Source organism: Medicago truncatula, chromosome 2, assembly GCF_003473485.1.
Source record: "Medicago truncatula cultivar Jemalong A17 chromosome 2, MtrunA17r5.0-ANR, whole genome shotgun sequence".
Classification (NCBI taxonomy): Eukaryota; Viridiplantae; Streptophyta; class Magnoliopsida; order Fabales; family Fabaceae; genus Medicago; species Medicago truncatula.
Window position 1 is genome coordinate 16,421,801 of NC_053043.1, and position 24,177 is coordinate 16,445,977.

General features: G+C 32.9%; 2 protein-coding genes across 3 annotated transcripts; both read right to left on the reverse strand.

Moving 5' to 3' along the window:
- Positions 1–4,947: 4,947 nt before the first annotated feature.
- Positions 4,948–10,643, reverse strand: LOC11443620 (glycosyltransferase BC10). 2 transcript variants are annotated; one of them, XM_024776547.2, is made up of 11 exons: positions 10,358–10,643; positions 8,984–9,431; positions 7,823–7,921; positions 7,267–7,367; positions 7,110–7,181; positions 6,929–7,022; positions 6,552–6,632; positions 6,084–6,143; positions 5,876–5,998; positions 5,539–5,577; positions 4,948–5,461 (listed from the first exon to the last, which is right to left on the reverse strand). In XM_024776547.2, the coding sequence occupies exons 2-11, from the start codon at positions 9,365–9,367 to the stop codon at positions 5,333–5,335; spliced, it is 1,182 nt and encodes a 393-aa protein (XP_024632315.1). In that variant the 5' UTR covers positions 9,368–9,431; positions 10,358–10,643; the 3' UTR covers positions 4,948–5,332. The 2 variants fall into 2 exon arrangements, with proteins under 2 accessions (XP_024632315.1, XP_003595032.1); XM_003594984.4 differs by having other exon boundaries at positions 8,984–9,509.
- A 4,714-nt stretch (positions 10,644–15,357) lies between these two features.
- Positions 15,358–17,884, reverse strand: LOC11442808 (glycosyltransferase BC10). The gene is made up of 10 exons (XM_003594986.4): positions 17,410–17,884; positions 17,176–17,274; positions 16,858–16,958; positions 16,715–16,786; positions 16,537–16,627; positions 16,118–16,198; positions 15,990–16,049; positions 15,790–15,912; positions 15,642–15,680; positions 15,358–15,563 (listed from the first exon to the last, which is right to left on the reverse strand). The coding sequence occupies exons 1-10, from the start codon at positions 17,767–17,769 to the stop codon at positions 15,435–15,437; spliced, it is 1,155 nt and encodes a 384-aa protein (XP_003595034.2). The 5' UTR covers positions 17,770–17,884; the 3' UTR covers positions 15,358–15,434.
- Positions 17,885–24,177: the final 6,293 nt, after the last annotated feature.

The following is a 24,177-nucleotide window of genomic DNA, read 5'->3' on the forward strand; positions in this document are numbered from 1 at the left end:
GCTAGAAGGCTTAATTCAGGATATCCCGTTAGGAGAAAAGATTTTTCTAGGAGGGGATTTAAATGGGCATGTAGGGAGTGTTTCGAGAGGTTTCGAGGGTTTGCATGGGGGGTATGGTCTCGGGGCGATTAATGCGGAGGGTAAATCCATCTTAAATTTTTCATCAACTTATAGCTAATACTTGTTTCAGGAAAAGAGAGGAGCATCTTATCACTTACAAGAGTGGGGTCTAATGTTCTCAAATAGATTTCTTTCTTATTAGGAAATCTGACAGGAATATTTGTTTGGACTGTAAAGTCATACCTGGGGAGAGCTTAACTGCCCAACATAGAGTGATGGTGATGGATGTAAAGGTAAAGAGAAGAAGTCAAAATGGGACTCCGCGAATCAAGTGGTGGCATTTAAAGGGTGAAAAACTAAGGATATTCCAACACAATATATTAGAGGGAGGCTTCAGGCAACCACATGGAAGCGCAAATGATATGTGAGAGAAGTGGCACATGAGATTAAAAAGGTAGCAAAAGAGACGTTGGGAGAATCTCAAGGTTTTGGACCTAGGCGTATGATAGAGTATCGAGAGAGATTTTGTGGAAAATCCTGGAGAAGAAAGGGGTTAGGATTGCCTATATTAGGACTATCAAGGATATGTATGAGAGAGCTTCGACTAGTGTGAGGACACAGGATGGGACTACCGAAAATTTTCCCATAACATTAGGATTGCATCAAGGGTCAACCCTAAGTCCTTATCTTTTTACTTTAGTTTTGGATGTATTGACGGAACACATCCAAGAGTTAGTGTAACAGCCCGATTTTCGCTAGATTTATTTTCAATTGTTTTAACATGTGTTTTTATGTGCTTGTGTGTGATTATTTATCGTTGGGTGCATTTTAATGGGTTTTCGTGTTAGAAGGGTAATTTGGTCATTTTGTGAGTAAGGGTAATTTATTAATTTCATGGTGAGGATTATTTTTAGTGTTTCAAGTGAGAACCATTATTTTACTAAGTTACTAGTGTGTTAATTAGTTGTGAGCCGGTAAGTGATCGTTGTATTTATTTTACCGTTAAGTGAGTAGAAACATTTTAGAATTTGTGAATGAGTGGGTTAAGCCAATTTGAGTAGAGCATATATAAGTTCTAGACTTTAGAGAAAATAGGTCTTCATTTCATTTCACAAGAATTTTGAGAGAGGTAGAGAGAGAAAGTTCAAGAGAAGAGAAAAGGGTTAGAAGGGAGAAAAGCTTGAAGACTCAAGAGGTGTTAGAGATTCTAGGAGCTAAATTGAAGTTTTGGCTAGGATTATTTGCTAATTGAGGTAAGGGGGTTAGAGTTCAACCATAATCAATTAGTTGTAATTTTTCATTAATTGCATGCTTAAGTGCTTAATTAAGTAAGTGATTATTTTGCTCTTAGTTGTTGAAATTTGTGCTATTGTTATGATGATATGTTTGAGTACATGAAATTGGTGATAATTGAACTGTTGTTGGTGAAATTGCATGTTCATAGTATGCGAAAATGGTATATTGTCAATTGTGCTTTAATTGTTGAATTGTACTATGTTGTTGTTGATTTGTGATGAGATTCATGTTTAATTGATGTTGTTGTTATTAAGAGATATGTATAAATCATGAATTGATGATGAGAAATGAGTTGTTGTTGTTGAAATGGGTTGATTTGGTGAATTGTGTTCAAATTGCATTTGTTGTAATGTTTTATGTGTTCTTGAGAACCATTTTAAGTACTATGACCTGTAAACAAACTTTGGAAACATATTTGAACCTTGGGAGATCAAAATTGGGATTTTTGGATGAAAAAGGGTTGAAACCCGTAATTTTTCTGCAGAACTGATGATTGTTCGCTTAAGCGAACGCTAAGCGAATGCGTAAGCGAACAATCACAGTAGATTCTGGAACTCGGTCGCTTAAGCGAACCAGTAAGCGAACATTACTGTAAGCTACTGGAACTTGGTCGCTTAAGCGAACAAGCCCAGTTTCAGCAACCTTTGATTTTCGTTCCGGGCTTTAGGAGGTCAATCCAAACTTTGTAAAATGCTTCTTTCAACTTGTTTAATCTCTGTTTGTACTCCTAAACCTACTGGAACATGATTTACTCATTCGAATTTGGGATTTTCTATTTTGGTTTAAACTTGAACTTTTGGTAATTTTCGGATTTTGCCGGAAATGGACTTTTGTGAACTAAAATGGATTACAAGTTGAGTCTATAGTCCATGTGGAGTTAGGCAAGGCTTGTATAGTGGTTTAATGTCTTAATCATGTCAAACTTCATTTTTTGGGTGGGAATGTGGAAATGTGAACTTTGGGTTTTCTCACACGAACTTAAGCTAATCTTTGAACTAATGTTTAATAGTTCGTAAGTGGCTTAAACTCATGACTACATGATTGAATAAGATGGAGTTGTAGGTTTTAAAACTTGAATAAGTTACCTAACTTTGAAAATTATCAATGTTGGCCGTTTTGCCACTTGATACGGACTTTGTCGATAATGATTCTTTAAAGCTGTTTAACTTGTAAATCTTTGGTGAATAGTTTTGTATGGTTGAATGAAGTTATGTGAGTGACTTGTTAAGTGTTGGAAATGATGTTCATCATAAGATTATTGTATTTCATCTTCACTTGGAATGTGCAAATTCATGTATTGATATTGAATGATTGTGGTGAATTGTTGGTGAGTACATATTTGACATGTGATGGTGAATTGTTGGTGAATGCATATATGCTAAGTATTTGGTGAGATTGTGGCGAATTGTTTGTGTGAACATATGTATTATTGTTGAGATATATGTTTATACATACATGACTGATGGTGACGGATTTTATATCCAATGTGGTGAATGGTTTGTGTGAACATATGCATTGTTGTCGAGTCATATGTTCATGCATTCATGACTGATGGTGACAGATGTTATATCCAATTGAGGTGATTATGGTGTTCTGTTGGCATCATGGGGTGACGGCCTAGACGTTGGTGACGACGGTACCGCATGCATTTATGTGTCGTGTCTAGGGGCATATCATATTGTGGCATGAGTCCTAATTGTGAAAATAATTGATATACTTGTGGTTGTGAGTGATTGATTGTGATACTTGGATTTATCATTATGAATTATTATTGAGATTAAATATTCATGTTAACTATTTACTTCAAATGATTCATATTACCTTGTGTTTAATGCTTTGTGTATGTTTATCATCGACTACTAACCCTAGCTTTATGAATATGCATATTGATCATAGAAATTGAATGACCACTAACTCTGGCTTTTAACTCTGAACTATGTAATAGGTTTAACCTAAGTAATCAAGTTAGAGATAGATCATTATTAGGTTATGACATAGGGATTAACGTTCTTTAATACCTCCAACGGTTTCGAATTCACTTAAGAGATTAAGGGGTTGTCACTTGCGGGGAGAATTCTAGGTCAAGAGATTGGGTAGAATTACTAAGTTAATCTGTCGTGAAACTAAATAATCATTGATTAAACTAGGAGTGCAAATTACCATAGGAGAACTTCGGAGGATTCGAAGGACTTAACCATACTTCTCTCAATTTTCTGAAAACTAATCTTTATTTGTTTTTAATCGGTTTATGATACAAAATCAACTCAACTGCCTAGGGCATCAATATAAATTTTATACATCCTTTCGATAACGAAATTGCTGAGTAGAAATTAACAACGGTCCTCGTGGATTTGATCTTATTTATTACTTCGATAGTTTTGGTTCACTTGCCAAATCTCTATCATTGTTGTAATAGGATCTATGGTGGACCACTGTTAAGGTTGGTCCACCAAAAACATTTAAAGTTAAAGTTAACAGCTAGTGATGTTTTTAAAAACTGTAGTAAAAGTGATGTTTTTAAAAATTGTAGTAAAAGTTAAGGACCAAAGTCTTGATTTTTTTTAGTGATGAGACCAAAATGAAAACTGAAAATTAGTCAGGGTAGCATTGAACTTATTTAGTTAATATTTTAGGATACATAACATAGTTAATCAATGTAACATTCTTTAAAAAAAAAAATATTGATGTGATATAGATAGATCCTTGAACTAATTTATTATTATTTTTAAATAGGTGACTAGACTTTTTAACATATAAAAACCGGTCCCTTAAAACATAAACGTAAATATTTTGACATAGCCACAACTAAACCAAGATATAACTCTTCAATATTTTTTGATAATTTCAAACCACCACTATAATTTCAAACGGTGGATGATGATTCTTTTATAAATCTTCACTATAAGTCCGTCATTTTAGGGTTGGGGTTGTTTAACTTTAGGGTTGGGATCTGCCCTCCACCGTTTTGTCTCTATCTCTCTTATTACACATTCTCTCATTTTATTTCCCTCTTCCCTCTTTTTATCTTCAATTTCTCACCTCTATGAAAAATGCCTAAAGTCACTATATAATGCAGTGTATGAATTTATAAATCGTTCAACACTTTAGCTTCCAATAGGTGATTCAAATTAGAGGTGTCAAAATGGTTTAACCCGCTATTTTAGCCGGAGCAAGTTGAAGTTTTCAACGCGGCCAAAGTGTGCCATCTCCACCATGTTTTGGACGGGTAAACCTGTTTTGTAACCCCTAATCAAACCATTTTTCAGTGTCAAGTGCAATAGTGAGGTAGAAGATAGAGGAGCCAATGCCATGGTAGTGAACGATAAGCGCAGGTGGAATCAATGACTAAAATAGAGGTCGAAGATGAAGGAAATGACATACTAGGGGAAGGGTTTAGGGAAATTTGAAGGAGAAATAATTTAGGTGAAGGGTGTGAAGTATGAAAGTGAAGATTAGATAAATCCAACGGTAAACAAAGGTGGTACATGATGGACCACTTATGACAGTGTAGATGATCCGTGGTAGCGTTCGCCGTATTTAAAATTCCGAACAAGAGGCCACTAATATAGCATCAAGGAATTGAACCATGAATTTAAAAATGCAATACCCTAACAAGATGCCAACAATATATTTGTATTTCAGCTATTCATTTTGAGAGTATACAAAGGACCAATCAGAAAATGAGTACCATCCCCCCCCTCCCCACCAAAATTTGTTATGCAATTGCAAAACTTTACCAAACCAAAATGGAAGGGGGAAAATATTCAAGCTATCAATTACCAAGGAAGTAACAGTAAAATCATTAGCTTCCAATCGACCACCCTAACCGCATTGCCAGTACTTTAATTTGCACCAATTATCAACAGCTATCATGTGATCAAAACTCAATACTGCTACAATGTACAACTCTTAACCAAGAAGACGGCCGAAATCAACGTCTGATCCGACCAAAGAATTGATAGAAAAATTTGCTGGCTCAGGCGGATGTATAATTGGAGAAGAGCTTCAGTAAATTGTCCTCTGTATCAGGACTGAATTTCCTAGCGAATAGGTAGCACGGCTTTTGAATTCCATTCCATAAGCAAGGCCATATTTGCACTTCTTTCTGCAGAAACAAATGAAAATTGTTAAGTCACGTGATATATTCTCGATAAATGAGGATCAAGAGAGCTCTATGCATACCTTCTCGTCACTGGTGACGTGCACGCTTTCGTCAATAGACTGCAAATGTAACAAAGTTAACATGAATAACTTCAACATAATTATTTCCAACAATGCAAAGGTATTCAACAAGTAAAGAATTTAATCCTCAAATTATTTCCAACAATGCAGAAAATGAAGAACTACCTAAGACAGTGAGGTTAGATACAAAGAATCAAAAGATGAAAGCGTAAGTGACAATTCTTACACTCTAAGCACATTTTCATAAATAATTGAAGATAAATGATATATCAACAGTAATTAAAAAAATGCAAAATGTTTTACTGTACAAGTTATAGTCACAGTGGTAGCACTATACCGTAATATTCTTCAAAAGCTCATAAGTAATATCCTGCGCCCTATATGATTTGGGGTGCCACTTCTGCTCTGACCAGTCAACATGAGTTACCGACCAGTTTGCAATTCCACCAGGATCGACAATCTATAACAGAAATATTAGTCAATTAGCTGGCAGTTTAAAACTGTTTGAACTTTGAACATACTTGTAATAAAAACAAAATTCTAACCGTGAAGAAGGTCGGTAAGTAATGCTCATCTGGAATGCAATTCTTCCCATCCACACCGGGCTGCAACGTCAAGAATATTCATATTAATAACTGAACAAATTAACCAGTTTTGAGGTTTATAGATTATTAATTACACTCTTCCATAGACATTTCACTTTTCTAGTTTGAACAGAGGAGCATATAATGGATTTAACATTATGAATATCAATACAAGTACATCTTATGCAAGTTTTGATATTCAGCTTAATTTAGCTTTACTTCAATAAACTCTTTAGAATAGCTTATAAACAAACACTTAATTAAGTTGTATACCCAAACAAAAGGTCAGCCAGCATTCATGGTTTTCCAATAGAATATTTTTAATTACAGTAAAAAAATAATAATAGTTTGTCTGATGAAAATAATTCTTTATAAATAAAAGAAATTTGCTATAAATTTTAATGGCAACAATATACTTAAAAACTACACCTCACAGTGAGCTTGAAATTTGGAGTAATACACGTGGTCAGCCATAACTATAAGAGCGTGCTTCCGCTTCAAAGAGAACCACTGCATAAAGAATTTAACAATGTGATGACATGTTTAATTGAGAATTATATTCAATAATATAGGCATAAATACAATTTTAGTCTCCCTATTTTTTTTGTCCACAAATTTGCTCTCTACGTGATAAAAAATTCCTTGTATAATAAAAACAAGTAAAGCTTATATTCATATTATTGAGCAAGCAGTCCGCCTTGAGGCCTACCCTGGTGAGCCCCACAGAACCGGACTCGCCTAAACTTTTATTGATCAAAACAAATTATTGAGCTAGCGGCAACAAGATGATTTAAGCAAAAATGTACCTGAGCACCCTTTCTAAAATCCTTTAGTTCAACTTCTGGTAACATGTGTTCTGAATACCTGCCACTATTGCCAACTGGACCAGGATCCCAAAAGCTAAAATGGAGAAGTAAATGGTTCATTAATCAAGGACAACATAAGAGAAGATATCAACCAACTCTATTGGGAGGGAACGTGTCATACCAGTCGACAAAGCTGATATTTGTATACATCAGATAATCGAAAATATAGTCGAAATTATATAGCGGCACACAGCTGCAAAGCCAATGCAAAAAGATCAGAAATAAAAAAATAAGTTAAATAAATTATATAAAAAGAAAAAAAAAACTAAGCAAATTACCTATCAGAAAGTAAAACGAAGTGCTGGTTATTAGGATCTTGTAGTGCATTTGCCAGCAGTCGTCGTTCTGCTTCAACCATGGACATTTTACCCCATATCACCTGCACAATGCAACTAATTAGTCTCACTCTCAAAGCTTCTACTAAGAAAACAATCACTAACTTACACTTGCTACCACAATTGCTACGTTCAAAAGAATTAGCTGAACTTAAAAATACATTCAATTATTCTTTAAAACAAGACATGTTTATGAATTGTATCAAATAGTTACACCATCAGGTTATCCCTAAGTCAATAAATCCAAAGAAGGTTTTAGTTTCATATATATTTCTTTTCTCTAAAGTAGGATGTGGATTTTGATCAAAAGTTCATATAACTTTAGCAAAAACTAATAAGATGCAACAAGCGTTTAAAGGTGTGGAAATAAAGAAGTGATGAAAGTGGAATAGAAGGATGTCATACACATTTAAATATTTTTTTAAAAAGAATATAAATGTGACATGGTACATTTGACAGATGACTAGTAAACAGGGCAATTAGAAGACAGGTTGTGCACCTGGTCACTGCGTATATCCCGATTAACAAAATACCGGCTCACGTGAACTGGTTTAGTCTGAGATGCATGCACATAAACGGAGAACTTCCCCTCATGACCCTACCAGAAAAGAAAAAAGCATCAATAACTCAGAAGCTAAGTTAGAAAACAAACCAACGAAATCACATATCAAATCAAGTCTGTTCTACATTTATCACGAATTTACTTATTAGGTTCAAATATTTTAATTAAAGGGAAATGCTAACTTAAATATTATCATGAATGAACTTACGAGTAAAACATGTTGCCTCTAATGCTCTTCATGCAAATTAACATTATTAGGTTGAAATATTTAATTAAGTAGTACTATAATTCAAGGCTCCAACATCTTTGCCACAACAGTTTCCAAGAACACCTCTTATCAAACAAGGGGGAGGATTGTGAGTAATTTTGCAATAAGTTGGAATATCTACACATTATCTATTGCTTTCAAATGGACTTGCAATCAAGTTCAGTCATAAATTAATTCCATTTTCCACAACTCCGTAGAGGGAGATAGAGAGAATGAAACACCAGAAACAAAGTTCATTCCTAAGACAAGGTATTTTCCTCAGAAATTTCCTAGGAAACCTACATTTATGAGGAAATTCAGTGATTTTCCTAAGGAAAATTTTCATCTTTCTTGCAGTGATCTAAGTCAACCATATAAGAAGATATCAACTAAATTATTAAATTTCCTATATTCTTAGAGGATCATAAGTTTTAGACTTATCAAGTATCACACACAGACCACGTTATCCCTAAAAAGATGATATATAATTAATTTGTACGTAGACACCAGATGTTGCACATCCTAAATCATGTATAAGTCACCCATCAATCCTTATCTAAACTCAGAATTTCCATGCTACACTTGCTCAAACATCTGTTTGCATAAGAGATTATTGATGAAAATCAGTGTTGTCATCTAGCAGCGCAATACTAGTATAGTGGAATTTAAACAAATTGCTTTTATTCCGCAATACCCTATTTGAACATATCTCGATTTTCAGCAATCCACAGTTGACAACAATGACAAAAATAAAATATGTAAATGCAAAGTTGCAAACTAATACGATGCATCACATATCAAATAAGTAAAATAATAAATAAAACATAAAATAGATAGGCAACAATCCTTACTTGGAAAAAGTTATCCCACAATTTTTCAAATGGTAGAGAACCAGGAGTCAAAAACATGAAGGCGACTTTTGGATTTGGTGGCATAACTACTGGTGAGTTCAAAATATCTCTAAAAACCACATGTGCTGCAATTTCCTCATCTGTGTAATCCCTTGAAGGAATAGGAGGAAGCCAATCAGAAAAAGTGTTGCACCCTCTAGAAGAGAACATGTTACAATCTGTACTGTTTTGCGGCCGGAAGAGATAAGCACAAGTTAGAAATACGGCAACAACTGAAACCAGAACAACAATCCACATTGGCTTCTTCATCGGAGGACGGTATCTAGATCCGGGCAAGATCTGCATATCGCCCGTGCTTAAACGGCAAAATTTTGCTGTCTTCATCTATCTTAATGAATCACAGCTTTCACCTCGAACAAATCTTCTTTTCATGAATATCCACCATATACTACAGATACAAATCACAAGAAATCAAGAGCAATAGCCGACAAGAAATCTTCGATGGACTCAAAAGCCTAAACAAAATCTGAAATCAAAACACGAAAGGTCTATACATTAGCAAACAACCACTTAAATTGCGGCCACATCGACTGCATTTATCCGTATTTAACGCAATAAGTTTGAAGCGTAACGCAATGGCAATTTAAAGCCATCGGAAAAAGAGGAAGAAAGTAGCATTAATACTAACCACAATAATTCAAAATGCTTTTACAAACATGTTTGATACATTCTATGAAGCAAAGATACTCCTCGGATTAGTCATGTCCCGTGTCGGATACGTATCGTGTTTGACACGACACTACTATATGTGATTACATTGAGTTATGTCATTTTCTCTAATTATTATCGGTCGAAGTGTTGGTGTACGTGTCTGTCAGTGCTTTATTGAATACATTCAACAACAAAAACGTATAATCTTACGACTACATGAATTAAACAACGCCGTAATTTTCTTCCATGAATCAAGTATCTAACCAAACATGATTTATAGTACGAAAAATTAAACTATCGAGTTATCAATTAAATTATTAAATTAAATAATCCTAACTGAAAATACATAAAGGAGAGTGAAAAGGACAGTGATGCTACTTAAAATTTAAAATCAAATACGACAATGAAAAAGCTATTAATTATGAAAGAGACACTAATAAAATTTAAACAAATAATTTAAAAATTGGTAAATGAATAAGAATAAGAATAAACCTATTAATACATGTTCAATGTTCAGAGAGATAAATCATAAAGAAATCAGACATTGATACAGTACAATAACAAGAACAACATTAAGAAATTAGAGAAAACGTGAAACAGTACAAAAAATTTATCGACATTTCAACGTAACATATAAATAAACAGAATCAAAAATCAACATACATTGTGTATTTCCAAAGAGAGTGCCGCGAGAGAGAGAGAGAGAGAGAATCTGTTTCTGCTCTGTGAAGATTTTGGAATGTTGGGGGGAGAGAGTGGGTTTGGTTTTGTGATTTGATTTTGATTTTGATTTCTTAATGAAAACGAAACGTTTTGTTAATGCGATGTGTGTGTGTTTTTAAAGTTTGGTTTGGCTTTTTTGCTGTGTTGTGTTTTGGTGTCTCTCTCTTTAAAACCAGAAAAAAGGGTTGGAAGTTTAGTGGCAGTGGCTGTCTGGCAGACCAGATATGAAGAACGAAACAGTCACTTTTTTGTTTTTATAATCAAAAATCACTTTTTGCACCCAACTTTCTTTTAAACAATTTTGATAATAAATAGATAATAATTTCATTTTTGACCAAAATATATGTTTAAGAATAAAATACATACCCACTTGGTCGAAGAATAATTGACTTAATTGATTGTTTCACATATGTTAATGGACAATTTTTGTCTTTATTTATCTTTGAAGAGAATAATTGACTTAATTGATTGTTTCACATATATTAATGGATAATTTTTTTTTTAAGGAATGTTAATGGACAATTTTTGTCTTTACTTATATCTATTAGTAAAAACTATAAATAGTTGATATTTTATATGTTAACGTTTATCTATATAGAATATATCGACTTTATTTGACTATATGCACTATTCATATAATAGACTTTGAACATAAAAGTTTTATAAACAATTTTTTTTTATCTTTACAGAATATAATAATAAAAAAAAAACTATTTAAAAAAGCTGGAAAAAAACCGGATCAAACGGTACATAAGATCATCCATTATAAATTAGTTTACTAGTTATTTGTTTTTTTTTTCCAAGCATAGTCTTACTTTTAAAAATATTAGCCGTCGTAAATCAAAGAAATTGACTTAAGAATTGCACTTAAATAAAATATTAATTGTATGCATAAATGTTACAAAATGATCTCTTGATAATTAATTGACCAAGAAATTGAGCTTAAATTGTTAATGAGCTCTATCAAATAACAATTTTTTATGAGAAACTGAATTTGATTTTTGTATGGAACAATTATTAGTCGGACTTTACTTATCTCTAGAACAAATATTGAATTACCAAGGCCTCATTCTCATGAAATTGAATGGTTAAAAAAAAATCCTCTTTACAATTTATTAACCATACATATTATTATTAGAAGTATTATATTATAAATACTATGTCATAGATAATTTAAAAAACTATTGTAATTCTTTAAATTAAATCAAAAGGTGTTAACTCAATGGTCAGGGCTTTACTTTATAATCTCAAGGGATGAAGTTTAAATTTTACCAGTAACATAATCAACAATGCCACTTTTATTAACAAAATTTCGGCGTCCTCAATTTTTTTAAATATGTTACAATTCATTTCATATATGTCTTGAACAATACTATCAGATTATTTTGTTCTTATTGTCGTCGAATTGTACGTGCAATCTATTGTTGCGCATGTTCTTGTTGTTGCGGTGGAGCCAGTTTGTTTCTGCGCTCTTATGTTTGTTTTCGTATTTTCCTATTTGTTTATGTGTTTCTTTTGTTCTGTTTGATTAGAGATTGTGGTGGCTTCAAACTTGAGACTCATTTTGTCGTGGTTCCTTTTTTTTTTAATAACCTGAAAGAGTTTGCTTCTGACTCAAAATCCCAAAAAGGTGTGGCTATGTTAACTCAAAAGATATATATTATCCTTATCTCTCTAGATGAGTTCATATGCATTTGTTTGAAATATTTTTTTTTATGGTTTGACTTCGTCAACTCTTTGATCTTTCAGTTGTGTTAAGATCGGCACGTTTCAAAGTGTCATGTCTGCCTACACTCTGATGTTTCATGCTCGAAAAAACTAGGGTTAATAGTGTTTTACTCCCCTATAATATATGTCATTTTCAGTTTCCCTCTATAAAACTTTTTTTTTTTTAATTTCATCCTTGAAATTTGAAGATTTTTTTGTTTTGGACCTTCATAGAAAATTTCACCCCCTCTAATTTGAGCAAATTTAGGTTTACCCCCTTGTAATTTGAAAAAAATTTGGTTTACCCCCAATTAATTTCAGCAAATTTCGGTTTACCCCCTGCCATATCTTTGATTTTGTACTCTCAAAATTCATGAAAGTCCAAAACCAAAATTCTTCAAATTACAAGGAAGAAATCCAAAAAAAAATATTTTACAAGGTAAAACTGAAAATGACCTATATTACAGGGGGTAAGACATTGTTAACCCAAAAACTTATATGCTTGCTGCTTTGTTTAAGGAATTGTTGACACTTGAACTTTGATATTGTGTTGGCGTTTGATCCATTCACCAAATTTAAACCCTAACCATTCTTCGTTGATATTCACTCTTCGTATTTTTTGTAATCTAACCTTGCGCTTATATGCAGGTTCGCTGAGTTGCGCCCTTGATTAATATATTTTTGTTAAGATAGATTAGAGTTGGTCCACAGTTATTCTCAAAGTCTACTGTTATTCTCAACACCCACCACCGCCATTGCCTTTTCTTCTCTAATCATCATGCATACTATGTTATGACCATGGCCTTGCCCCCAAGAACCCAACGTATCAAACCAATCTCACAAAGAATCAACCAAAAACAGTACCACACTCAAAAAAACCCTAACCCAAAACCACAAATCCCTCAACACATGGAGTTGTCTTCAAGAAACAACAACAAGCTCTAATCCTCAAAAAAAAAAAAAAAAAAAAACACCTCAACCAATCCAAAAGCAAGCAATGACGTTTGCTCAAGCCCTAACCAATCTTTGTGAAATTCCTTCATTGCAGCTTCCTCAACCGACCCTTAAACGTGGTAGTTTTACAATCACCATTCTCGAGGATGAGTATCTTGCATGGATTGAAGCATGCAAGCATAATCTTCATTCAAGGATTATTTGGTTAAAGGGTGCAACCCCCTTATTATTTTTGCTTTACGCTCTAAACTAACCTTTATGTGGAAAGATTTAGGGCTGATCATGGTGAAAAGTCGAGTGAAGTCTCCCAAAAAATTTGTACCAATTATTAACTGCAGTTAGTGAAATTTAGTCAAGTGAAGTGAAATTCAATAAAAAAGAGTATTGAAAAAACATTTTAAATTATTTTAAAGTGACAATTATTTCTGAGACTAAGAAAAATACAAATGTGACACAATGAGACTGGGAAACTAAAGAGTTCCAGAAAGTTTTTTCTTAGCAAGTTTGATACCGTTTTTAATAAGATAAATAAATCAATGAAAGTGTTTTATTCAATTAAATTAGGCTAAATTACATTTTTGTCCTCTAACTATTTAATTGGTATCGGATTTGGTCCTCTAACTAAAAATTGATTTATTTCGGTCCTCTAAGTTTCTCACAATTACTACATTTAGTTCTTTCTGTTAGTTTTATTCAAATAAACGTTAGGGTTTGTGTTATGTGGGTCCTCTAACTTTATTTATTAGTATCATTTTGGTCTTATGTCTTGTTAAGATATTATGATTAAATAGTGATTGATATTATTGGTAACTGTTATGGTTCATATGTATGTGTGAAACAGGAGGTCAGGTACCCACATAACACAAACCATAACTCTTATTTGAATAAAACTAACAAAAAAGACTAAATGTAGTAACGGTGAGAAACTTAGAGGATTGAAATAAATCAATTTTTAGTTAGAGGACCAATCCGATACCAATTAAATAGTTAGAGGATCAAAAAGATAATTATGCCATTAAATTAAGTTTTTTCTTATAAAACCCAAACCAAAACAACCAATAATTATAACAACCATGTTCGTCGAATTAACACACTATCATTCTAAGTTCAAAATATATGTTTTTATAAACTTTTTTAGGGTTGTTCCAATGAAGGATGCCCATGAAGTTGAGGAGGTACAAGAAGTGTTGCGATTCTGTTTACCATCCAAACGACCAAATGAAACTTGATATCGAATTGAACACATGGTTACATGGTATCTAATGATTATAGAGCTAATATTTCTCCCTCAACAACAGGTAAAACCATTGTAGCAAATATCTCAATAGGTCAACCCCCTATCCCACAATCACTCATCGCAGACACCGGTAGTAACAAGGTCATATTTTCGATCCTTAAAAGTCGCCAACCTATTCACCATCATGCAAATAACCCTGTTAGTTCAACGACTGTGTGAATGCGGCCTCACCGATCGGCTGACAATTGACATACAACACCACTTACGCAGACAATTCATCCTCATCAGGAACACTTGGCTTGGACATGCTGGTCTTTGAGACATGTGACGAAGGTAGGGTTAGGACTAAACAGGTAAAAAAATGTTCTTACAATGGAATACTAGGGTTAGGACTAAACAGGTAAAAAATGTTCTTACTGCATAGGTAGCTTAACTGACAAGTCAAAAATTTCAACAAATGGGGGATCATTTGTTTTGTATAAGTGTAGATCCAATCAGTGATATTGGTATTGATCTTTCTATTATTGGGTTATTAGCTTGGCAGAGTTACAATGTGGGATATGACCAAGCTAATAGCTTTATTTACTTTCAAAGAATTGGTTGTGAACTTCTTAGTAGCTAATGACTATCATGGATGCATTCAGAACTCAATTCCTATAACTATGACCAAGTTTAAGTTTATGAATATTAATGCTAGATCAAGCCCTTAAGCAAAATCTATGTAGCCCCAACACTTCACATTGAAAACGTGTTTCATGTCTTACATAACACTGACACATGTACTTCTATCAACTATTTCATTTTTTTAAATTATTATTAGTGTCGACGCGTCAATGTCGTGTCTATGTTTCACAGAGCAAAACTTCTACACTAATATTTACAACAACGGTTGCTATTGAGCAACTGTTGCCTCGCAAACACAATTTCTATGAACATAAACAATTAAAAACTCAATATATTAAAAGATAAATAAGTAAAATAATTAAAAAAAACTCTACATGAGAAACTGGTTTACACAGTTTCAAATAGAAGTCTTGTAGGTCTGTTCAATAAGCTTAAGAAAATTTCCTTCTCTTTTATTTTTGTATGGTCTGTTCATTTCCAGGAAAATTAGCCAGCTCATGAAGATGAATAATTGGAAAAAAGCTTTAACAAACTCTCCTCTGTTTCGGGACTGAATTTCCTAGCAAATAGGTAGCACGGCTTCCGAAATCCATTCCAAAAACAAGTCCATCTTTGTACTTCTTTCTGTAAGAAACAAATGAAAATTGTGAAGTCGCTTAAAGTATTATCGATAAATCAGGATCAAGGGAGCTCTCAACTTACCTTCTCGTCACTGGTGACGTGCACGCTTTCATCTATCGACTGCAAAAATACGAAAGTTAACATGAATATCCACATGAAGAATGTGTTCAAGTAATAAAAAATGCAAAAAGATTCGGTAGAAGTTATAATTGCAGAAGAAGCACTATACCTTAATATTCTTCAAAAGTTCATATGTAATATCCTGAGTCCTGTATGATTTGGGATGCCTTTTTTGCTCAGACCGGTCAACATAAGTTACTGACCATTTTGCAATTCCATTAGGATCGACAATCTATAACAGAAATATCAGTCAATTAGCTGACAATTTAAAAATGTTAAACAAACTTGCAACACGAACGAAATTCTCACAGTGAAGAAGGTCGGTAGGTAATGCTCATCTAGAATGCAATTCTTCCCATCCACACAGGACTGTAACGTCAAGAATGTTCATATTAACAATTGAACAAATTAATGAGGTTTACATATAAAAAGCATACCTCACACTGAGCCTGAAATTTTGAGTAATAAAGGTGGTCAGCCATAACTTTAACAGCGTGTTGCCGCTTCAAAGAGAACCACTGCATAAAGAATTTAACAATGTGATGGAATGTTTAATTGAGCACTACATTTAATAACATAGAGTTAAATACAATTTTGATCACCCTATTTTTAAAATCATGATTTTACTCTCCGTATTTTATTTTTCACGATTTTGGTCCCCATCTAATAAAAATATTCCTCATGTAATAAAAACAGGTAAAGCATATATTAAAATTATGGAGCAAGCAATCAACATTCTATGAACTTTGAGGCCTGCCCTGACCTCTGTGAGACCCTGGGACTCAACTCACTTAAATATTTAATGATAAAAACAAATTATTGAGTAAGCAGCAACAAGATTTAAGAAAATTTTTACCTGCGCACCCGTTCTAAAATCCTTAATTTCAACTTCAGGTAGCATGTGTTCTGAATACCTGCCATTGCCAACAGGACCAGGATCCCTAAAGCTAAAATGGAAAAGTGAAGGGCTCATTAATCAAGGACACCATAAAAGAACATGTCAACCAACTGTCTTTGGAGGGAGCATGTCCTACCTGTCGACAAAGCTTTTATCTGTATACATCAGATAATCAAAAATATAGTTGAAATTATACAGCGGCACACAGCTGCAAAGTCAATGCAAAAAGATCAGAAATTAAAACATAATAATAGATTATAAAAAAACTAAGCAAATTACCTATCAGAAAGTAAAACAAAGTGCTGGTTATTAGGATCTTGGAGCGCATTTGCCAGCAGTCGTCGCTCTGCTTCAACTATGGACATTTTACCCCACACCAGCTGCAACAGTGCATCTAATTAGTCTCACTCTCAAAGTTTCTACTTAGAAAGCAATCAATAACTTACACTTTCTACCGCAATTGCTACTTTCGAAACAAATAACCGAACTTAAAAGTACATTCAAATATTAATTATAACAAAATCTGTTTATGAAGTTTATCAAATAGTTACACCATCAAGTTACCCTAAGTCAATAAATCCAAAGAAGTTTGTGCACCTGATCACTGCGTATATCCCGATTAACAAAATACCGGCTCACGTGAACTGGTTTAGCCTTAGAAGCATGCACATAAACAGAGAACTTCCCTTCATGACCCTACCAGAAAAGAAAGAAGCATTAATAATTCAGAAGCTTCTCGTTGCCTCTTACTCTCTTCATGCAAATTAACATTACATGGTTCAAATATTGAATTCAAAATAATAGATTAGATAGGTAACAAACAATCCTTACTTGGAAGAAGTTATCCCACAATTTCTCAAATGGTAAAGAACCAGGAGTCAAAAACATGAAGGCGATTTTTGGATTTTGCGGCATATCTAATGTAATCCCTCTCTCTATGTAAACACTTACAGGAATATGAGAAACGGCCAGAACAGAAATATCAATTATGCACGGTTTAGAATAGAACATGTTACAAGATGTAGTGTTTTGCATCCGGTAGAGATAAGCACAAGTTAGAAACAAGATTATAAATGAAACCAAAACAACAATCCACATTGGCTTCTTCATCTGAGGACGGTGTAGAACTGGAGATCCAAGCAATATCTCCATATCGCCCATGCTTAAACGCCAAAATTTCGCTGTCTTCATCTATGCCAATGAATCAATCACAAATTTCACCTCCAAAAAATCTTGTTATCATTCAAATCAATAGCAATAGCCAGCAAGAAATCTTCAATGAATTCAAAATCATACACAAAATCTGAAATCAAAACACAAAAGGTCAATACATTAGCAAACAACCATTTAAATCCATGCAACCGCAATTGCAATTTAACACTAGCAACAATAATTCCAAATGCTATTATCAGAAACACTTTTGATGTTCAACAACAGAAAAAAACCTCATAATCACGTATAATTGAATTAAACAGTGCCATAATTTTCTATCATAAATCAAATCCCTAACTAAATCATGGATACATTAAACCAAACATAACCTATAGTAAAAAAAAGAAAAATCAGGTTGTGAACTCAAAATTTATGTGATAAATGCAGAAATTAAACTATTCAATTTCCAATAATCCTTAGTTAAAATGAATGAAGGAAGTGAAAACTAAAGTTACTTAAAATCTATGAAGCACTGAGAAAATGACATAGTAATAATATGTGTCGGACAATTTTTCGATCAGAAGTGTTGATAGTACAAACCTTAAAATCAAGTCGAATGGCAGTGAGCAGTGGCTGGCTTGCAGACCAAGATGGAAAAACAATCACTTTTTGCTTCTCTTGCACCAAACAATTTTTTTATCGACGTTTGAACACATGCATGTGTAAAATAATACTCCCTCGTGTATATGTGTTTTGATATGAGTATTGACGTGGCAATATATTACCGGATACATGTATAAAAAATAATTGTATTAATTAATTAAATATGCGTCACAATATACATACATTTGGAATGATATTGAGGTCATTAGAAAAGTTTTAGAAGAGTCCCCGTGAGCATATTGGTAGAGACATGCATTGTTATTTGCAGGATTTGGATTTGAACCTCTGACACTCCACTTATTTACCTTGAAAAAGGTGAATTCTAGTGTCACTAAGCTATTGACAAAAAAAAATTTAGAAGAGCAAAAGGTGGTGACAATATGAGAAAGAGGCTCCTTTTACGCAAGGTGTTATGAAATCAAAGGAAAAATTGTAAAGAGTGCAAACACTAATTAAAACGCTTTTTTCATCGGCGCTCTTTCTCATCGTTCTAGATGAAGTTCCTCTTTTGCAATAAGGGTATAAGCAAAAGTTAATCGTTGTTTTTTAAAAAAGTTACTTCTAGTTGTTTTAACGTGTATAATATTATACATGTTAGACAAATCTTTAAATTAATTGTAGAATCTGGAATATTTTTAGTATCCAATTTTTTTTAATTAAAACAAATTGACGAAAAATAATTTGAATTAATTAAATTTTAGGAGGAATGAAATGGTTCTTGCAAAAAATTATGACATCGGTTTTTTAAAATAAATTGAGTATTAAAGAGATATTAAATGAAATGCAAGGAAACTTTTTAGACAAATATTTATACTATAGATTAAACTCATGAAGTTAAAATGAATTGAATTATCCGAACTTTTGTTTTTGTATAGTGAAGTCGGTGCCTCACATTTAAAAATACATAAGCATTAGTCAGAGTATAAGAAACAAAAACTTGAGTAAATTTTGATTTGATCAAAGTTGTATTGAAGATAATGTAATAACATTTTCTTAAAACTATGACTTTATGACACATTCCTTTAGAGTTAGAAACTGTGATTATGTCCTCGTGAACTTAATTCAATTGGTAGGAAAAATGCATAAAATATGCAAGGTTTAGAATTCAAATTCCAGCCACCACAAGAAAACCGTGATTATGTGTCTCGAGAAAATATGATTATTGCTCAATAGCAGATTGAAGATTTTGATACATTCTATTGAAGAAATTGTGATAAGTGAAAAACCGCCATAGTAAATCATGATGAAGTTAAGGTGTGTTCTTACTAAAAAAGGTTTGTCCAAATTATATGATGTGAACCAACTGTATGCAACCTTTAGGATGATGTGTAACACGTCAGGAGATGTGTTTAAAAGAATAAAAGTTCATGCATAATACAACATTTATGCAAGACAAATGTTTATAAAATAGATATAGAAAAAAGCTAAATCAATTTATTGAGATTAATTTTTCGACATATTAATTTATTAAGTAATATTCAATCAACATAAGGTATCTAAACTCTAACATCTTGATTCTATATCAAATACAAATGTATTGCTAATATTGAACGGCTTGAAGTCGAAGAATATAGACACATGCTCTCCAATGAGCCCTTGAGAAAGAAGAATTAGAAATTAACAATTAGATACACATACAAAAGAAAATCAACCCCATATCAAGTGATTAAACATTCATTTTTATTTTTTTTTGACAAAATCTTCCATGCTTTTAAAACACATAAAATACCTTTTTTTATGAAATTTTTTATGGGGGGAAGAGACGGGAAAAGACACATGAAAATAATGAAAAGTTAAATGTCTATATATAGGGAAAAAAATCATGGCATGATAAATTTTGATTGGCTGATAAAAATTAAATGAGTCATGATCCATTTTGATTAACTAATAAAAAATAAATGAGTCATAACAATTCAATATGAAAAAACATAGAGACAATATCTAATTGAGAAACTTTTCACAATATTTTAAAATGGTCTCTGCCTTTATCAAAAGTTGTTCAATTAATTGCCTCATCATGTGACAAAACATAGAGATAGAAATCTAATTAAGAAATTTTTGACGAAGACATAAACTATATTGAAATATTAAGAGTCAAAGACTAATTTGAGAATGAATTATAAAGACAGCACTGTAAAACTTTTTTTTTTTTTGTTATAGACGGAAAAAAGAAAAAGAATAGATAAAACTAAAAAAGGCTAATGCCTAATAAAAGAGATGTCTAGCGCATCAGCAAACAACATAGAGGATAAATCCAAAGGAGTTGTATCTAAGAACACTAATGTCTGAAAACTCGGTTCCTATTTATTGTCTAATGTTCACTTTTTCCTTTAAGAGCCTTGTCATAACTGCGTTCATGTTCGCGGGGTTTTGAAGAGGAGGAGTATGATTGTCTTGGACTTGTGTATCCAATTTGTGATGGCACCGGTGAAGACTTTTTGCATTGTTTGTTTTCGTGTGGTCGCGCCTTAGAGGTTTGGCACCGATGCTGCCCCATTTCTTAGCACCCTCCACAGATATTGAGCGTAAGGATTGGTTGAAAGGTGCAACTAGACATGGCATTATTCTTGCAATTATTATTTGGAATATTTGGTGTTCCAGAAATATCAATTTGTTTGAGGGAACTAAACTCTTATATTTCGAAATGCGTGTTTACGTACGAATGTATGCAAAAGTTCTATAAACAACATAGAGAACAAAACTTAATACTCATGTCAAAAGTTTTCGATCTAAATAGAGTTAGCATGATTTTTAGTTTTTTTTCTTCTGATAGCTCAATGACTAGAGTTCACATAATTAAATGTGAAGAAGTGAGGTGTCTGAAGTTTGAACATCGATCCTGCATAAATTATCATGAAACTAATGCTCCTTTTGGCATCCTATAATGAGATAAACAATTTAAGGATGATGATCAATTCAAAACCAATTATCATTAAATATTCATTCATTAAACTCTAGGCAAGTTGAGGAAGCAAATCAATTCAAATACTATATGTATTTAGGAGGCAACCTATAAAAGAGTTTTTCTATTCACACCTTATATATTTTTTGTTATATCCAGTTTTTTTAAAAAGTTTTTGATAATACTAAAATTGTTCTTTTATATAAATTTTCTTAAAATCTTGATTTCATTCATTGTCACTCTAAAATTTCATTCTCTTTCACCCACCAACGATCAAACAATCCTGTTGTTCAATTAATCTCTATGAAAGATTAAAGAGTGAGTCAAAACATCTTTCATTCATACTCGATTGCATATAAATAAGTGAATTTTTTCTTCTTTTTCAATAACGCTGGTTTCAATTTTCTTCTTCTTGTTCAACTGCATTGTACGACAGTTTCAGTTTTACATTGTTGAGGTTAACTTAAATTCAGTTTAAGTAGGTTCATGTAAACTTAGTTTACATAATATACTTAAACTTAGTTTACATAACCTACTTAAACTGAGTTTAAGTATGTACACTTAAACTCAGTTTACATGACCTACTTAAATTGAGTTTACATGATCTACTTAAACTAAGTTTAAGTATGTACACTTAAACTTAGTTTACATGACCTACTTAAAATAAGTTTACATGTACATACTTAAACTGAGATTAAGTAGAATCATTGAACAAGGTTGAACTTTTAAATGTACACTTAAATTCAGTTTACATGACCTACTTAAACTGAGTTTAAGTATGTACACTTAAACTTAGTTTACACGACCTATTGAAACTAAGTTTACATGACCTACTTAAATTGAAGAGGAATTTTAGGGTGTAAGCAAGAAAAAAGGAGGGTGTAAGCAAGAAAAAAGGAAGATGCTTTTTGAAAATTAAATTTTATAAAAGATTAATTTTATCATTTTAGAATGCAATTAGGATTAAACAGAGTGTAGTTAGAAAAACTCCCTATAAAATTTGCTTATTATATGGGGAAATGCGTGTGGAAATAAAAAAGTACCTTCCTTTTTTATATGCTTTTTTGGTAAAAATAACTTTCCATTTGTGAAATTTTAAATCAATTTTTGATTTTTTTTTTTTGTTTGTTTTGGGCTTTTGGAAGTGACAGAGTGAGAAGATTGCTTTAATCTACAAAATTACAGAAATTGAACTCTATTTCTAATAATTATTTATTTACTTTTTTTTTTGGTTATATATATTCGAACAGTCTAGTGCTACAACATGGTGCCAGATTGGAAGTTTTCAAGTAACTGTCACACTCTTGTTACATTTTTGGATCCGTAAACTTTCAAGACCCTAAATTAATAGTGAATAGAAAATTCCATTTGTTTAATTGTTCAAAATAAAGATTACCAAAAACTAAATAACATGGAAAATAAAAAAGAATAGAAAATTTCATCAGTTTTTTTTTTCCTGGAAAGAAAATTTCATTAGTTTAGTCGCTCAAAATAAAGAATATCAAAATCAACCAACATTGGATTGATTGAAATGTAATGAATTTAAATCCCTTAAGCAAGTGAACATAGTTTCGACCCCTAACTCTTGATTATGGAGAAAAATTCATTTGAGAAAGGAAAAGTCACCTTGTGTGTTCCAAGTTTCCCAACGAAGAATTGTTATTGTTAAACGACGTTGAAAAGATTATCAAACAAAAGATCGGTCCAAAGAAATATTATCAAAATCATAATTCTAACTACTTCTCTTGTCAAAGAATGTGGATAAGGACAGTGGCGGATCTTGCTCAAAATGTTAGGGGGAGCCGTAAATACTATCGAAAATATTATAATTGAAATTTATTAGAGGCATATATAATTTTATAAAAAATCAAAATAATATTAACACAAAACAAAATAAAAATATGTATACAAGGGATGAGTACTAACAAGTTCCCACCGTCGTAGCAGCCAACAAGCCACTATGTAATGTATTTTTTATTAAAAAAAAACATGGATGAGTAATATTATTGAATGATAACTATCAGAATTTGTTTTGAAGTAATGAAAAAAACACACACACAGAGAACCCACAACCACAACACAACACTACATTTGTGCTTTTTGCAGGTAGATAGAAGCATCGTCTTCTTCACCTCCTTTTCTCCAAACACTCAATTTGATTCTTTGAATATGCAAAAGGTTCAATTTGATTCTCTTACTCAAGTCGTAATTGTGACTGCTGCAAACTAAATCGCAATCCCGACACCGGTAACTGATACGATAACGAAAGAGAGAAGCCACGAGAGCTTAAGGACGGAAAGGAATTGAAATTGGAATCTGCGGCGATCGGAAATTTGAGATCGGCGGCGGAAGGAATTGGTGTGGACGGTTTAGGAAGTAAAGTTGTGGGGTGCCGTGAGAGAGAAGATGCTCACAATCACAGGGTGAGCACTGCAGTTGGAGTATATATATAAAAAAAAAAAAAAAAGTGGGGGGTGCCGCAGCTCCCTTCCGCTCCCGAGAAGATCCGCCGCTGGATAAGGAGGTTGGTGGTTTGGGGGTAAGGAGAATTAGGGAATTTAAATTATCTATGTTTGGGAAGTGGTGTTGGAGACTGTTGAAGGATAGAGAGGGTCTTTGGTTTAGAATGCTAGCCGCCAAATACGGTTTGGTAGGAGGTCGGTTGAAGGCTTGTAGTCGGGAGGGGGTCGGTGTGGTGGAAGACGATAGCTAGTATTTGAGATGGTGATGGTGATGGTGCGGTATCGAGTATTTGGTTTCTTGAAAATTTACGTCTCATTGTCGGAAGCGGAGTTAGCTCTCTTTTTTGGTTGGATAGGTGGGTTAGTGAGGTACCTCTTTGTATTAGGTTCCGCCGTTTGTTTGACTTATCAGAAGATAAA

Excerpts from the sequence above, each read along its gene's own strand:
- LOC11442808 (XM_003594986.4), bottom strand. The coding sequence starts at position 17,769 with ATGAAGACAGCGAAATTTTGGCGTTTAAGCATGGGCGATATGGAGATA. Across the intron at positions 16,787-16,857 it reads TTTGTTTTACTTTCTGATAG|CTGTGTGCCGCTGTATAATT; the intron begins GTAATTTGCTTA and ends TTGACTTTGCAG. Across the intron at positions 16,628-16,714 it reads GATAAAAGCTTTGTCGACAG|CTTTAGGGATCCTGGTCCTG; the intron begins GTAGGACATGCT and ends TTTCCATTTTAG.
- LOC11443620 (XM_024776547.2), bottom strand. The coding sequence starts at position 9,367 with ATGAAGACAGCAAAATTTTGCCGTTTAAGCACGGGCGATATGCAGATC. Across the intron at positions 7,182-7,266 it reads TTCGTTTTACTTTCTGATAG|CTGTGTGCCGCTATATAATT; the intron begins GTAATTTGCTTA and ends TTGGCTTTGCAG. Across the intron at positions 7,023-7,109 it reads AATATCAGCTTTGTCGACTG|CTTTTGGGATCCTGGTCCAG; the intron begins GTATGACACGTT and ends TCTCCATTTTAG.